Consider the following 17,740-nt stretch of genomic DNA (forward strand, 5'->3'; position numbering starts at 1 on the left):
TAATTTTTTCAGTCCATCAGTTCATAAGTTGGACCAATTTAGACACAGTTATATCCCATTCCCCCTTAAAGCAAATATTATAACCCTTACACTTAACCTCTGGAACTGGCTTTGTATTTCTTTCCCCTGAGCCTCATCAACAAGACATGATTTGCCAGGGACTATGGTAGACCTTTCTGTATGGGAGAACATTCCCATCTACCTGGGGCTTTCTGAAGGACTTACGTAAACTGAATTTGCATTACATGTCCACAAGCAAGACAATTATTCTCCTGTTCAGGTACCTACACTGAAATTTTCTGACTCGGCACCAGGATAGCCAGTTACAAGCTTAAAATTTCAAACTCAATTAACATACAGACTGGCTGAATCAGTTTTCTGCAACTTATTATCTGTAAGTGTCAATATGTTATTTCACGTGTGATTTTCCTGTGAACTTTGAGGTTGCTTTCTACACCATTATCCAAGTATAAACAAAATGGAATAGACAGAAGCCTCCAAAGCCTGCTGAAAAGTGCTGTCAACCATAGCATGACCTTTTGGGGGTTTTAAAAAAAAGAAAAAGCTGACAGCATAAGAAAATTAAGTCCTCTAAATTATTCACAGGCCGGGTGCAGGATGGCAAGACCACTTACCATATTACAATATTCACTCTCATCTGGGATGCACATATTGTTCTGTCCTGTATGACCTTTGCACCCAGAATGATAGATGGGTCAAATAGTAGCAAGTGAGCAGGAATATGTGCAATGGGACCAGTTTTCACCAAGCAAGTCAACTTTACTTGCATTGACAGAGTCTTTAAATCCAATTTGGCAATATTGTGTTTGGGGTCACTTGTAGAGTTTTAAAAAATTAAAAAGCGAGGTAAGATATATAAAATTTCACTCCTACTTATCAACATAATCAAATGTATATTCACACCTCGCAAACTTAAAAGGAATAGTAGGATCACACACGAGTATCTTTTTTGAAGCATCTGTCTCCTCTCTCTCTAAGCTGGGCTGGCTAAAAAAGTTCCAGATATAGAATCACACCTGGAATTCTTAAATTCTGAACAAAGTCTCTGTTTTAGCATTAACGCTGAAACATCAGTATTTAGTCCTTCACATTAGCAACAGGATGTAAGGATGTTTCACTCAGTACCATAACTATATACAATGACAGCTAGAGCAAGTTGCAACATCTCCATTTTTCAGTTTCTGTACCTATTTAAATAATAGCATCTTGCACAGCTGGACTGTAAACTTAATCCAATGATATCAGAAGAGTGCTTTAAGCTCTTTGCATAAAATGGACTATGTGCAATATCTTACTGAACATAGCCACCAAGAGGAGGTAACTTTACTCAACAGTCTTCTCTAAAAACACAGTCCTCAGAAAGAAACTTCTCACTTTTCAGCAAGAGGCACTCTCCACACAACTGTAGGGGCTACAAAAATAAGTTTGCACCATTAGGATTCAACATCAAATCTGCTGAAAAATAAACAATTAACAGAGTGACAGCCTTTCCATAGCTCTCCCCCTACTGGCTTCATTAGGTTTGAGAAGGTAATAAAGGTACACTAAAGGGAAACACAGTGAAATGACTGATAGGGACAGGGACAGATACAATCTATGATCATCCACAAAAGCATGAGAGGCTACCTACACTCAATCAGCATTTATTTGCAACAACCCCACCTTGAGTATGTGTCTGCACTACAGAAGCTGTGCTTAAAGCCTAAATTTATTTTACAACTTTCAATACTAAAATGGGGCAAATGAATTAGACACACTGACTGCTCACCACATATTTTCTAATCGCTCAACACTCGCAGATTTTGTTAACATTTTTCATTACAATTTTAGTAAAGGGAAACATCTGTTTCCTCTCTCAAAAAGTACAATCCATCTTCCAAGCTGCCACATGCCTTTGAAATTTCATGTTTATCAACACTATACTCTCTTCCAGAATAAGAGCAGCACAAAGAACCATCCTTGCAAAGAAAAAAATTCTAATTGCACTGTTTTTTAATTATTCCAGGTTTTTAAAAAGTCAAAAACTCTGAAACACACACAAAATGAACCTAAATTGTGTTACAGAGTAACAAAGTAAATGACACGTACTTTTTTAATACAAAGTTATTTATAGTTCACCAAAAATAAGTTTGCCTCCATTGTGAATTCTGTAGCAAAATGTACATTGTACATGGATATTCTCATTAAAATACCAGTTATTCATGACAATGACTACAACTGACAGTTCCCAGAGAATGGACTTCAGCACGAACACCCCAATATGACCACATATGATGTGCCTATAACAGTAGCTTTTTCCCACCTTTTCCCTTGTGCATTAATTGAAGTAAAAATAAAATAAAATAAAATAAAAGCCTCATTAGTACCTTGGACAGAGACTTATTTTTTAACGGCCAAATGCATAGTGCTGCTTTACTACTCAGTAAGAAAACTTCACTAAAGGAGGGAATGGTGCATATTAATGTTCAGAAAGGGAATCAACTAATGAACCATCAGCATTCTTCAGAGCTCATCTGAAGGCCTGTTCTGTTCATAAGTCCCATTCGCTTGCCTTCTTGCAAGACAGTGACTGGGTCGTGCTACTACTGCCTGCAAGTGTCATGAAAAGCCTCAAGCGTTCGGAAATCTCTCCATGTAGGTGGAAGGCCATCCTGCAAAAACTTTCCACAGCGTTGGCATGGAGCCTGGAACAGCTTTATGTAACTTCTTAACCAGGTCTAAAAAGAAAAGCATAAAGAGAAATTAAACAAACTGGATATGGATGCTCCCCAATGTTATCATTCCTGTCAAACAAAATGATACTGAGGATCAAGAACGTACCTTGGCTTGGGCCCAGCAAGATATACAGTGATTTTATGGAAATGGAAGCATGCAGAAAACCACAAGGTCACAAGACAGCTGATTTTCCATTTTGCTGGAGTCCCTACTCTCTCTCATTAAGCAACTTTGTAAACAGAAATTCACCCTGTGAGAAGAAGTTATTTGTAGCTAAAGGGTCACCATGGACAACCAATGCTCCTCTTGTTCCAACTGACATAGGATTATGCTCGATCATTCTCTGATACTTGTGCCCTGGTAAACTGGATATTGGTTTCTTTCTTCCTGTTATTCCTTTACCACACCTCTGCTGCAGTCACAGTGCAGAAACCTGAACTCTTAATAGATGAAGATAACCTGATGTGAAAGTCATATACTGTAACTAATTTTCTTTCTAATGTGGTTTGAAGATAGTACTTATTGGAGATAAAAATACTATAAAATCTTATATTTGATGACACTGCTACAAAAGAAAAAATGTTGTCAAGTGATAAACAACAAATAACAGCTTAAAATATTCCCAAGTAAAGGTTTTCTTTCTTAACCAGGTTGTCATAGATAAGAATGAGCATTACATAACTCAATTCCAAACTCAAGGAGATATACAACTAAAAGACTCAAGACAAGCAGATTCACACTGTGAAGGATGCACATGAATCTTGTCATTTAAAGTCCTACTGAATTACATCAATAAGAGAAAATTGTTCTCTGAAGAAGAGGTCAAGTGAATTTATTGAAACAAATCCTTGCATCTTCATCAGAGCCTTCTCTATAGCAGCAGAATCTAAGGCAGTCAATAACTTTCCTCAAAAAGAACTAGATCATCTCTGGGTTTAGCAATAACTGTAGGGATATGGGTAACAGAATACTATAGGTAAGCTGCTATTTACTTCAACTCTGTAGGACTTAGCTTGCACCACAGAAAATAAATTTTTCTGAACCATTATATAGAAATAAGTAAATGAAGTTAAATTGTACACTTAAACACCTTTTGAAAGAAAAATAATGTACTTCATTACATCCTGGCAAATGGACTGAACACCTAACATGTAAAAGGACCGACACATTGATATTGTGATGAGCTTGTGTTTTTGCTTTGTTAAAGTTTTCGGTAGTGTTTTATCAAATCAATATGACCAGTCCACAGCACAGGCAAATGTGCTACCAGTTCTCAAAACATTAATTTTCAGGTACATCCTGCAACATGGATTGGACCAATAAGGCCTACTTCTGCCATTTTACAGCTGAAGAATCTTATTGTAAGATGCTCCCTAATAGAAAAGTGCTGTACACAAGTATTTTAGCTTGGTGGCTATTTTATAAATTAATTAAATAAATGCAACAGGTAAATGAGTTCAACTGTTTTGAAATCAGACTTCTAATAACTGGAACATGAAAGAGCAATTTACAACTTCCCACATGGGAATCTTTAAGTTTTCTCCAGAAGTGGTGGAGACTGATGGTAGACAAAGCAAATCGGATCCTGATTTTAAAAAATGCCCATGTCTCTATCACATGTTCTGGACAGTTATAAAAAAGTTGAAATAAATTTTATGAGCAGTGAAAGTGTTTCTTCGACAGTAGGTGGGGTAGATTGAGCCCTAGCTGTTTTCCACTGCCAAACTATATCCTGCCAGAAGGAGTACTAAATAAGGAACCATTGTTCTTACTCACCAGACAGCAGTATAGTTTATACAGAAATCTGTTTTTACAAACAAAATTGAATATATTTATAAAGTTTGTACGTGGTGAATACTGAGACATAGATTGTTTTAAATAAATTAGGTAATTCTTAATAAATAGTACTACTTAATAATTCAGAATAAATCTTTCTGGTGAAATTGTGGGATAGGTTTGTGTGTGCGCGCGCATGCGCACGAGTGCGCACTTTTCCCCACTTGATTCTGAGAGCTAGTCTGTGCCAGCCGTGGCAAGAATTATGCCAGAGTTGTGTGGTCCCTGAGGAACCAGGTATGAGATGAAGACTGATGTAGCAAAGTGGAGTGCCAGCCAGCCTGCCCCCTACCAACATGTCCTCTCCCACCCCTCAATGTGCACTCCATGCCAGAAGGCACGGTTGGTAAAAGACATGGCTCTGCTGGTTTTACGCCAGTTAGGGGTTCTCCTCAAATGGGAATTCTCAGCTGGCCAACGACAGCCAGAATCCAGCTCTTTTACACTGCCTGAGTCCAAAGGGGACAGATCATAACTGAGAATCTGGCCTCATTTTCATGTTAGTTTCAGAACTGACCCCAGACCAGCTTCACAGATAAGATTTAGCAAGCAAACATTGAGAGCTATAATGAGTTATACAGTTGCATATACAGGAATCTTCGAATACCATCCACCCCAGTGTACTGAAAACGGCACTCTTTACTTTAAAGAGTATTAATTACAAATAACATTGGCTACCTTCTTCAGTTGTGAGACCAGAGGGAATTTAGTAAATAATTATTTTTAACCACTTTAAATATGGGAAATTACTCTGTGTAACAAACTGCCTGGTATCAATCACGCTCACCAGGCTGAAGTCCAGCTGGAAGAATTTCTTTTAAAATAAGCTTACCATGAAGGATCTGACCACCACATCTGGCATCTGGGGCAGCTGGTAATGTAATAAAGCAGTGGTTGCATGATCTGTCACCTGTGCCACAGACAGAAGGGAAAGACCTCCTTATTCATTCATTATTTCAGACAAAGATGTGTTACTTTAAATAGAAACAGCATAATATCTCAAAGGAAAGATGTGAAGAAAGAATTACATGACACCCAAGATATTCAGATAGCAACACAAAGATGTTTGTGTGGCTTTCTCAAATATAGTCCCATTCTTTAGCTCTCTACACAAGAGAATTCATTAAGACACAAATGTAATTAGTGTTTTCATACGCAAACACTAAAAACTAAAAGCACCTTTAAAATGCAATAACATGGTAATAGCTAATAATATAGGGAGGAAACATGGTTTAAGTCATTAAAGAAGGGGTCTGTAAGCCAGGAGAAATAGGTTCTAGTCCCAATTCTGCTAATGACTCACTGAGTTACACTGGGCAAGTCACTTAATTTTTCTATGCCTTAGTTTACTGACCCACCTTTGTAAGGCACTTTGAGATCCTTAAGTGGAAAGCACTATAGAGGTTTTCTATATAACTTATGATAGGCAGAAATCTCGAGAAAATAACAGTGTAATATTCAAAACAAGAGCTACATCAAGGAATTCACTTAATTTGTATTTTAGCCTTCTACAGTGAAGAGTAGAATAATACCCTCTTGGCTGTGGCTCTGCAAGGGAAACCCAGTGTAGCACTACAGAGTCATTAACAAGCTGAACCACTAGCAAACAGCTTCAGAGGAAAATCTTAAGTGTTCTCTTCTTTATAGGCCAACATTTCCTTTTTGCCATTTTTCCTAAGTTTTATGTTCCCTTAAGTCATGTTGATTTACTCTATGGGGGAAAAGATCCACTGTGATAAAGCAGAGAACTCACTAATGTTATTCATACACAAACAATTTTCCCTTTTCTGGATGAGGAAAATTATTTTCAAGTTTCAATTCCAAATGTAAGTTGTCTAGGTAGACAATCTTGTGGGAAAAGGAGTGGAAGCCTCTTAAAAGTCAAGCTATTTTATACTATTTTAAAAAATGATTCCACTCTTCCCCATAAAGATTTCATATTTGACAGGATTATTTATCTGTATAGTACCACATTTTAATGGAAAAATGGATACCCTCTTCTAACAGGAAAAAAAGAAAACATAATTCTTAAAGTCCCATTTAAGGTTGTTTACGTCAAACCGATACAGATTTAGCACTCTTCTTGGTCTCCTCTGTAACCAAGAATCTACATATATGTTCAGGGTCTACTTACCAACTTACATAGGGAGAAGGTTTCTGATAGCAGGGGGCTTTTTAATCTACCAGACAAAGTCATGACAAGAGCCAATGGCTGGAAGTTGAAGCCAGACATATTCAGACTGAAAATAAGGTGCATTTTGGTTTGACAGTGCTGGTACTTAACCATTGGAACAATTTACCAAGGCTGTGGTAGACACTATCACTGAAGTCTTTACATCAAGGCTGAGGGGCTTTCTAAAAGATATGATATAGCTCAACCACCAGTTATGGGCTTGATGCAGGAATTATTGGTGGAATTCTCCTGCTTGTTATATAAGAAGTCAAACTGATCCCTTATGCCCTTAAAAATCTAAGTTTAGATTTTATGGTGCTTACTAGCATCACCCTGGATATAAGAATATAAAATCATATCATTGTCCTGTGGTTAGTTGTGTTCTTGTAGCTTTTTCAAGAGACAAGCTCCTCTCTAATTCACACAGTGCAGTTGGTTGCTTCAAACTTCCTATACTGATAGTTGGACCAACGTAGCCTATTCTTCATCAAGCCCCATTTTAAAGCATATTTAACTTAATTTAAACTAATACCATGAAAAATACTAATTTCTTTGGGCCAGATTCTGCCATCAATTATTCATGTAGACTAATACATTATTCTGAAAATAACCCCATTGATTAAAAAGGTACTACTCATGGAGTAAATTGCTGCTGACTGTGAATAAGATTATCTTCAGGGCAGGGACTATGTTTTCACACAAGTGTGTACTGTGCAGAACACAATGAGGCCCTGACCCTAACTGGGGTCTTTGGGAGCTACCACAATATGATAATTAGCAATAAAATAGTTAATTGTTAATAACGAACAATAGTAATTTACAGCTTCCTAACTTAAACCAGTCAGTCATTTCTTTAATTAAATCTCATGGATTACGTTAACCTCTTCACACGTCAAATCCTACTAGCTATTTTTTTTTTTTTAAGATAGCTCTTAGATTTATAGGACAGTACCAGACTTTAAAAAAACAGGCAGTTCTAAAGATGTTTATGAATAACAGTTCCCCTTCTGCTGATATTTCTACCTCTAACGAACAGTGTTTTTCCCCTGAAAAACAAAGTTGTTTTCTCTCAGCATTGAAGATGTGGGAAAAGTTGCTTGAAGAGAAATATTGCCATTAACAAATTCAAATTCACTGGCTATTTTGGCATAGCTGCACATATGCTGTTCCTATTGTGATGTAAAGCTAATGAGATTCCACAGGGAGATAAAAGCCATCCCAGCACTGCTGGAACACTAATAATGTTTTCTGAACAAAAAGGAGGCGATTCATGCCATAAGCAAATGCTGATAAAGAAAAAAGATGCTTCTAAAAAGATCAAAGTGGGTGTCAAACTTTGGGAAGAGGAAAGGGGGAATAACACCCCACAAAAGTAGCAACAAACATTGTGATGCTGAACAGAGCAAAAAAAAAAAGAGATGCAAAAATGTCAAACTGTCTCGCGGGTGGGGGACCAAACAAAACCCAACAAAACAGAGATGAAGAGACAAATCGCAAACTGTCCAAGATTTAAAAAAATTAAAAAGGAAGGTAAGAGATCAATACAGAAGGCTTTACTAATGGAAATATCATTTCATGTCAAACCAAAGTAAATAGCACATGCACCAGCTCATTTTGGGTTTATTTTTTCTTCCATTCAAGTTGGAGTTGCAAGATAATTTATTTTGTGTGTTGAACGACATTTTGTATATACAAGACTTGTTTTATTAACTTATCTTTTATAGTTATCTCTTCTCTACACCATCTCACAACATTTCTGTTCCCCTCACCTGTCCCCTTTTTTCCTGATTAGGTTGTTCTCTAGTACACAAACTGATTAGACTACTACTACTTTGAGTTGCAGAAAAAAACTTTTCCAAGAAATTTTGCAAAAAAAGCTTCAATTGTCACAATTTATCTTCTGGAAAATACCTGTGAGTTTTTCCAAATAAAATGCAAGATACACTATTGAAGTTAAAGACAAGTTTTGCTAAATGAAATATTTATCATTTAACCAGACACATTCACATTTTACAGCAGAGCCTCAAAGAAAAAAAGAACTCCAGTTGCAATAAAAAATTGACTGGTAGAGACGTGCTCTTGGGTCCTGTCTTCTGAATGAACTTACATTTCTACTGGACTGGATGAGCAGATTTTGGTTTATCAAAATACAATTGTGTTTAGATTTTAATAGAATCACTTTCCCTCTTGTTAGCAGTTATTTCGATTGATCTCTGGCACCAAATTTAACATTTTTTTGTTCAAAACTGCTTATAAATGTAAACTGCTTGAATGCATATCTTTCTTCCAGTCTAGAGAGATGCCTGCATTCTGAGTTCAAACCGCAGATCACCAGGCTTCCGTTGGATCAAACCTAATCTTTAACATGACTTTATGGGAAAGAAATTTTCAATACTTTTTCTCTAAGAATAACAATTAGGTCCCAGTAAGTGAGTAGAATAGTCTGGGTATTTGTTCACTCTGAGAAGCTACATGCTGAGCCCACATTGCTGCTCAGCAGTAGAGTGAAAAGGCAGGTAACTCCTTAGTTCCTTATCGCATCTGACGGCTCAGCTCGTTTGCTTGGTAAGGTTATAAATAGCTCATAAGATCAACACACAGTGATAGCAACAAACAGAAGTCTTGCTGTTTGCCTGAACCAACCCATCCTCAGCCTTTCTCCAAAATTTCTTATCCACTCAATGGTACTATAAAAGGCAGTAGTATATTATTATTCCTGGAGGTTTCACTTTTCAGAAGTGGACAGTATCCAGGAATGACAAAATATTAGAATTTCCAGTGTTGCAGATTCATTTAAAAAGTACAGTCTTGTTTATGGGTGGGCCAGGGTAAATGAGTGCTTCCAAAATTGTGACAAAAAATACAAAGGTAGGGGTGTTACTTTGCACTATTATGAAGGGAACCTATTAAATAGTCTGGTTTCTTACTATTGAGGCTGACAGGGGCTTAAAGAACTAATAACACAGGATATTAGACTATAGGAATTGCTATACTGGTTTATACCAGTTGTTCCTCTGTTCTAGCATCCTGTCTCAGAGTGGCCAGTAACAGAGGTTTCAAAGGTACATGTAAAATCCCTGTAGTGGATATAATTTTTTAACCTAGAGGTTGCCTTATGACCTCAAACATAATAGCTGACATCCCAATCTAATGTATCTGTGAATGTTCTCAAAATCCATATAAGTGTCTATTGTTTTAAAATCCTACTAAGCTCTTGTCTTCCATGAGATACGGTAGCAATGAGTTCCATAGGTTAATTATGTCCTGTGTAAAAAAATTCTTTTATCAGTTTTTAATGTGCTGCCTTTCAATTTAATGTAATGCCCCTTTGCTCTTATTGAAAAGAGTAAAGAAGAATACTTAGAGATGAATGAGAGGCAAACAGCTCCTATCTTCTCAATTTCTCTTTCAGGAAAAAGCCTGAGAATCCCATAAAATAGTGGAGCAAAAGCACTTTGGTGAGGTCACAAAACACAGCAAAGAAGAAATAATGTATTCATACATAAGCTTTAGGGCTATCAAATGATTTTTAAAAATCACGATTAATTGTGAGATTAAAAAACAATCGCGATTAATCGCAGTTTTAATCGCACTGTTAAACAATACGAGAATACTATTTATTTAAATATTTTGGATGTTTTCTACATTTTCAAATATATTGATTTCAATTACAATACAGAATACAAAAATTGTACAGTGCTCACTTTATATTATTTATTACAAATATTTGCACTGTAAAAAAGAAAAAAGAAATAGTATTTTGCTATTCACCTCATACAATTACTGTAATGCAATCTTCTTATCGTGAAAGTGCAACTTACAAATGCAGAATTATTATTATATTTTATATAACTGCACTCAAAAACAAAACAATGTAAAACTTTAGAGCCTATAAGTCCATTCAGTCCTACTTCTTGTTCAACCAATTGCTCAGACAAACAAGTTTGTTTACATTTGCAGGAGATACAGCTTCCCACTTCTTATTTACAATGGGTATGTCTACACTGGAAACTTCAAAGTGCTGCCACAGGAACTCTCCCATGGCAGTGCTTTGAAGTGCGAGTGTGATCACGTGTGAGCATTGGGAGAGAGCTCTCCTGGTAATCCACCTCCACGAGGGGATTAGCTCCAAGCACTGGGAGCATGGCTCCCAGTGCTCAAAGCCTGTCTACACTAGCGCTGTATGTGCTCAGACTTGCTGTGCTCAGGGGGGTGATTTTTCACCCCCCTGAGCCAGCAAGTTAGAGCGCTATGAAATGTAAGTGTAGACAAGCCCAATGTCACCTGAAAGTCAGAAGAGGCATTCACATGGCTCTGTTGTATCTGGCGTCACAAGATATTTACATGCCAGATGTGCACGGAGTTCAGTCACAAATGTAATTAATTAATTATTTTTTTAAATAAGCATCATCATCATCATCATCATGGAAGGATGTCCTCTAGAATGGTGGCTGAAGAATGAAGGGGCATACAAATGTTTAGCATATCTGGCACATAAATACCTTGCAACACTGGCTACAAAAGTGTTTTGTTTTTGAGTGCAGTTATGTAACAACAACAAAAACCTACATTTGAAAGTTGCATTTTCACGATAAAGAGATTGCACTATAGTACTTGTATGAGGTAAACTGCAAAATACTATTTCTTTTGTTTATCTTTTTTACAGTGCAAATATTTGCCATCAAAAATAATATTAAATGAGCACTGTACACATTGTATTCTGTGTTGTAATTGAAATCAATATATTTAAAAATGCAGAAAAACATCCAAAATATTGATAATAAATTTAAATTGGTATTCTATTATTGTTTAACAGGGTGATTAAAACTGCGATTAATCATGATTAATTTTTTAAATCGAGTTAATTTGTTTTGAGTTAATTGCTTGAGTTAACTGCAATTAATTGACAGCCCTAATAAGCTAGCAACTCAGGTTTTGACATAGCTCACATGCATATGCTCCGTAAGAAATGGGCCTGGAAATATTGAGCTTGGAGGAGAGAAAGACCACTTCATCATGGAACCACAGAGCCTTGAGGCTCAGAGAAATCCAGGAAGGAATGAGAGATGGTATGCAGGCAGCTCTCAATAAGAAAAACATAACAAATGATTGAAGTTTCTTAAGGAACTGCTTCCTCAATATAGCATGGTAGGATACAGGAGTTTTCCTGAGGGTAGGGTTTGGTGGCTGTGTCCAAAACCTCTGGAAACCAGAAATATTTAATCTGCTTGGTTTTCTTATTTGGACTTGATCAGACATTTAATCATTGTTTAACCAGCTACTTAAATATAACCAAGTACTGATCATGCAAGCAAGCAATCAGCTAGGTGACCCTCGAACAGTCCATCTCCTCTCTTTGAGCAGTAGTCCAGTATTCAGCTCATGCATGCATTCATCCCACACATTGTTTTATTCAGATATTATTGACAAGAATACATCTTCATACATTACAACACTTGTGTGTCCTTGTAACGGTGACAATTGAACTTCATTAGTTTGGGACTGCAAACCTCTTAGACAAAGACCCGGATGCACAGCAAGAAATGCAAATAGCATCAGGCATTGTCAATTATGTACTACTGTCTCCCCTCCCTGAAAGAAAATAGCATTTGAAAATTTGGAGAAATAGAACCCCGACCCTACAATATACAAGACTACTCAAAGCACTCTTTTGTGGAAGCCATGTTTTATTTCATATGTTCAGTTCTCCTGTGGTTGCATCTTGCTTGTCTTGTTCTTGCAGGATTTTGTACACTGTAATTTTTAGACTGTGGTTATTTCCTTACATTACAAACAGCTTGTTGAATAAAAGATAGAAGCATGATTTGCCTTATAAAACATGTACATATGCATTCAGGTCTACACACTCTATTTTATCATCCATAATGTCTTTCTACCTCTAGATATTTTAGAGATCATGACTAACTACACAAAGGAAAAAGCTAAGCAACTGTTTAACAATTAACCAGACAATACTGGAACTAGCTTGTTTGCTGGTTTCGCCAACTATCTTTTAAATCTCTTGAAGCTTGGGTTCAAATGTAGGTAGGATCTCAAAGGATTGTTTAGTCCCAGCTGTACATGTGAAACCATCATACAACCAACTTGCAGTCTGACTACTGTGAATCTCTGGTTAGGGGTAACCCACTATTAGGCTACCAGGTGTGCTGTAGGTCAAGACTGAATTGGCAGGAATACATGTGAGTTTACATGGTGCCTATGGATCACATAGCTAATTGGGGTGTGGTGGGGAGGGGAGGAGAAAGAATAAATTACATTAGACAGAGAAACTATATCTTGTTACTGAAGGGCTCAACTAATAGTTAAGGGTAGAAGTTAGCTACTGGTAGAGCATTTCATTCACTATGCTACAATAGAAAGAACTATACCAGGGGTGGTCAACCTGTGGCTCTGGAGCCATGTGCAGCTCTTCGGCAGTTAATATGCGGCTCCTTGTATAGGCACCAACTCCAGGGCTGGAGCTACAGGTGCCAACTTTCCAATGTGCCGGGGAGTGCTCACTACTCAACCTCTGGCTCCGCCACTGGCCCTACCCCCCACTCCACCCTTTCATGCCCCTTCCCCATAGCCTGCTATGCCCTCCCGCTCCAAGCCTACTGCATGCCACAAAACAGCTGATTGGGAGGTGAGGGGAGGCACTGATCGGTGGGGCTGCCGGTGGGTGGGAGGTGTTGGGAGCAGGGAGCTGATGGGGGCTGCTGACGTATTACTGTGTCTCTTTGGCAATGCACATTTTTTCTTCTACTTTCTCTCTGAATGGGAAGCTATGAAGCTTGCTCCAGTCACTACAATATTTTCCTTCAGTTAAGCTACTTGGGATTCCACACCCCTCACCTCTATTTTTCAGATTTCACAGCAAAATTTAAACACAGTAAATATTTCTAAATTTCTTGTCTTATTCCTCCTCTTATGTTACTGAATGAAGACATGTGAGGTGTTAAAGTAGGGAGGTTAAATATCAGAACAGAACAAAACTCAGCACCTGCCGAGTTTGAATGTCAGAAAAATATGGAAACACGTAAACCTTTTCTTTATTGTTTGTGGTTTTGCCCTTTCAAATATTCCCCCCTTATTTTTAAGTTCCATTCTCTGAGACTAACCCTGCTGGTAGGTTCGGTGGCTATGAAAGCTTATTCACCCCTGGACGAAGTTCAAAAAGTCTCCAGGGAACCTTCGTAAATGGCTGTACATTTTAGCAGTAATGGGCCCACTGGGAGTTCTCCCCCTTGGTATTATACACACACGAGTATCCTGTCTAATAAGGAGGAGAGAAAAGGCTTGCTGACACAGTCAACGGTTGCAAACAAAAGTCAGGACAAATTTAGCTTCATCTGACAGGGTTGGATAAAGGATCACAGGTCTCTGGTCCTTAACCTAGAAAGTCATGCTGCAGTCCTGTGAGAATTTGACAGGGTTTGCAGCTTCCATGAGCAGATATCTTGTGAGCTCCAGATGTTGTTATATTGTCATTGAAGAGAGTTTGGGAACTACGTTTAGCTTTTTAAAAATAAATGTCCCTGCCATTCAAAGGAATGATGGATTCTGCAGTGTTAAAGGAAACAGACACAGTCAAAGGGCTTCCCAGCCTCCTTGGTGGAAGTCATTGTTGCTCTTCTGAGAAGGTGAAAACAGAGCTATTTCCACAAAGGGTCAACACTGATTGCACAGAGAGAAAGATTTCATAGACATACAGATATGTTGTGACATGGGTAGACAGGTAGAAAAATTCAAAAAATGGTGGGAAAACATTTATTCTGGAGACTTAGGAGTGCCACAGTAAAACGTTTCTCCAACACTACTTTATCTGATACCCTTTAGCTCATGCTGCTATATCATTATTTCAATGTATTAAAAAGAATTTGATGGGAGCATAACTTCATCGGAGAATAAAAAAGCAAAATCATAATAAGAGCTGAATATGTAGAACCACAGCATTTTCCACCAGCTGTTTAGAAATGTTGACTATATTTTTCATAGGTCCTAGTTTTAACTTATTTCCCTATTAGTGCAGTTATAGGCTCTGCTACTGATTCTCAGGAAGAAATAATATCTTGCATTTCTATAATGCTTTTCATCCAAGGAACTCAAAGCAATGCATCCAAGATTCAGAGCTCCTGTGAGGTAGGAAAGTATAATCCTGATTTTAAACATAGGGAAACTGATCCACTGATTACTCAAGGTAGTGCAGTGAGTTAGTGGCAAAGCTGGGAACAGAACTCAAAAGCCCCTGATTAACAGACCCTTGCTCAAGCCATTAGCCAACACTTCCTCCCTCCAGCAACCATGTGCTTCTTATTTTAAACTAATCTGTTTTATATTATTTGATTAGTTTTCCTGGATAGGAATGATAAATAGTAATTTAATGTTCAGATAATTTAATTCTATTTCAATTATGAATGAAAAGTTGTAGATTATTTGCAATGAAAAATGAACATAAGAACAGCCATACTGTGTCAGACCAATGGTCCATCTAGCTGAGTATCCTCCCTTCCAATAGTGGCCAATGCCAGATGCCTCAGAGGAATGAGCAGAACAGGCAATCAGTGAGTGATCCATCCCCTGTCATCCACTCCCAGCTTCTGGCAGTCAGACTAGGGACATCCAGAGCACGGGGTTGCATCCCTGACCATCTTGTCTAATAGCCATTGATGGACCTATCCTCCAGGAACTTACCTAATTCTTTTTTGAATCCAGTTATATTTTTGGCCTTACAAGTAGTTCCACAAGTTAACTGTGTGTTGTGTGAAGAAGCACTTCCTTTTGTGTGTTTTAAACCTGCTTCCTATTAATTTCATTGGGTGACCCATAATTCTTGTGTTATGTGAAGCAGTAAATACCACTTCCTTATTCACTTTCTCCTCACCAGTCATGATTTTATAGACCTCCAACATATCCCCCCTTAGTTGTCTCTTTTCCAAGCTGAAAAAATCCCAGTATTTAAGCTCTCCTCACAGGGAAACTGTTCCATACCCTTAATCATTTTTGTTGCCCTTCTCTGTACCCTTTCCAATTCTAATACACCTCTACCCCGATATAACGCGACCCGATATAACATGAATTTGGATATAATGCAGTAAAGCAGCGCTCCAGGGGGGCCGGGCTGCGCACTCCGGCAGATCAAAGCAAGTTCGATATAATGTGGTTTCACCTATAACGAGGTAAGATTTTTTTGGCTCCTGAGGACAATGTTATATCGGGGTAGAGGTGTGTATCTTTTTTGAGATGGGGAGACCAGAACTGCATGCAATATTAAAGGTGTGGATTTATATGTCAATTTTGGTGGGTTTGTGTATAAGATGTGCACTTGTGCTTTGAGCGCTGGGCAGAGAAACCAATAACTTATTTCCTATACAGCCCCTAGATAGATATGAGATGGTTAAAGTTTCTTTTCACTACTGATATGTATTCAAACCAGCACTCTACATATTTTATTGAATTTAATTAACTTAATATTTTAAAAGAAAATTTAGTGAGTTAAATGTGCTGCAATGACAATGCTAGAGAACAAAGATTTCCCATTACCCACAGGAGAGGAGTATGTGGGGAAAGGAAGTACAGGCTTCTCCCATACTTTCTCACCAAACTATCTCACTTCTGACCTGACAGGCCACCACCTACTCTGATTATTGCCCTATAAATATCTTAGTTAGAAGCTAGGTAAAATTATAGGGCCAACTAGCATCCAGTGTGATGGTGGCTATTATGTGGATTCCTGACAAGTAGGAACTGTACTGAGACCTCCAACTTGCTTCACTAACTATTATGCAGCCATTGGGCTGGCTTCGAACTGGTGGCATACACTGTAAAAGACTTCCTCATCTTTTTACCAATTATATTTACCGTTTAGAATGAGTAGCTGATACTTCTACCCACTTGTCAAACTGATTGCACTAAGATGAGAACTATTACTAAGTATGTCGGTTGGTCCCTTTAAAAATATATTCTAAATTAAAACTTCTAAGGAATGCCCATTATGATGATTTGCAATACATTTATGCCCAAAATGTGGTAGGCACTGTACAAACATATGAGAGAGAGGCTGCATCTTCCTATAAGATCAAAATGTAAAACACACATGGAGAATTTCAGAAGACATACTTAATTACAAAAACCTAAACCTGTTCCATTGCAATAATTACTTCAAAGCATTATTGATAAAGGATTATTAAGATTAATTCTGCACTAAATTACTTTCCACTGCTTTCTTCTCTACCTGACATAGGAAAGAAAATATTTTTGTGGACAGAGAAGAATTAACAGATTAAAGAATTCTTTACCTGTGTCTAGAGTAAAGAAAGGCATTCTTTCTGCCTTAATACTAGTCAGGGAGGGACTGCTACATACCTCCCCAAAAGCTGTCCCCTTTGATCCTTCACAGGGTAATATCATAGGTCAAAACTGTTTTTCTTTTGACTGCACATGAAATCCTGGGAGGGAGTTTGGATTCTTGGAAACATTTATGCCCAAATACAGGTGATATCTCTTTAGTTTTGATCCCTGCTTTTATGCCCTTTAGAGTCCATGACCCATAGTTGTTACATAAACTACAGAAGTAGATGAAAGGAATAAAATAGCTTGAGCCTTAAATTCCTTGAACTGTGGTTTAAATGTAATGAAATTGGAATTTAAAGCCAGTTCAGTTTGAACTTGCAACATTTTGGCCAGAGGTTTTCATAGAGAAATTTTATTTCACTTGCCTTGAAAGAAAAAAAAAAAGCACAAAGTCTAAAAGTGTCTTTAAACTCTTGGCAGGTTTATACTTACTGGCCTTATTGTTGTCTCATACCATTCTCACATTCATGGAATTACTTTAGTTTACAGGAGCATGAGAGGACAAGCAGGTCCAATAGTTAGCTTTATGGTAAAATTTTTAGACGTGCCCAAGTCCCACTGACTTATTAAAATTAAACCTCATGAAGAGGAATGTGTGGAATTTGTTTCAGATCAGTTTGGAAAAGGTGCTGTTGACTTCCC

At 37.7% G+C, this 17,740-nt stretch overlaps 1 protein-coding gene across 4 annotated transcripts in view; it reads right to left on the reverse strand.

Moving 5' to 3' along the window:
- Positions 1-1,869: 1,869 nt before the first annotated feature.
- Positions 1,870-17,740, reverse strand: part of MED27 (mediator complex subunit 27) — a 161,392-nt gene continuing 145,521 nt past the window's right edge. Inside the window, exons 6-7 of one of the 4 annotated variants that reach the window (XM_044993166.1) lie at positions 5,405-5,482; positions 1,870-2,738 (exon numbers count right to left, since the gene is read on the reverse strand). In XM_044993166.1, coding sequence (XP_044849101.1) covers positions 2,604-2,738; positions 5,405-5,482 — 213 coding nt within the window. In that variant the 3' untranslated portion in view covers positions 1,870-2,603. The remainder of the gene's footprint in view (positions 2,739-5,404; positions 5,483-17,740) is intronic. The other 3 variants (XM_044993164.1, XM_044993167.1, XM_044993165.1) reach the window with 3 other exon arrangements.

This window comes from Mauremys mutica, chromosome 18, assembly GCF_020497125.1.
Source record: "Mauremys mutica isolate MM-2020 ecotype Southern chromosome 18, ASM2049712v1, whole genome shotgun sequence".
Taxonomy (NCBI): domain Eukaryota; kingdom Metazoa; phylum Chordata; order Testudines; family Geoemydidae; genus Mauremys; species Mauremys mutica.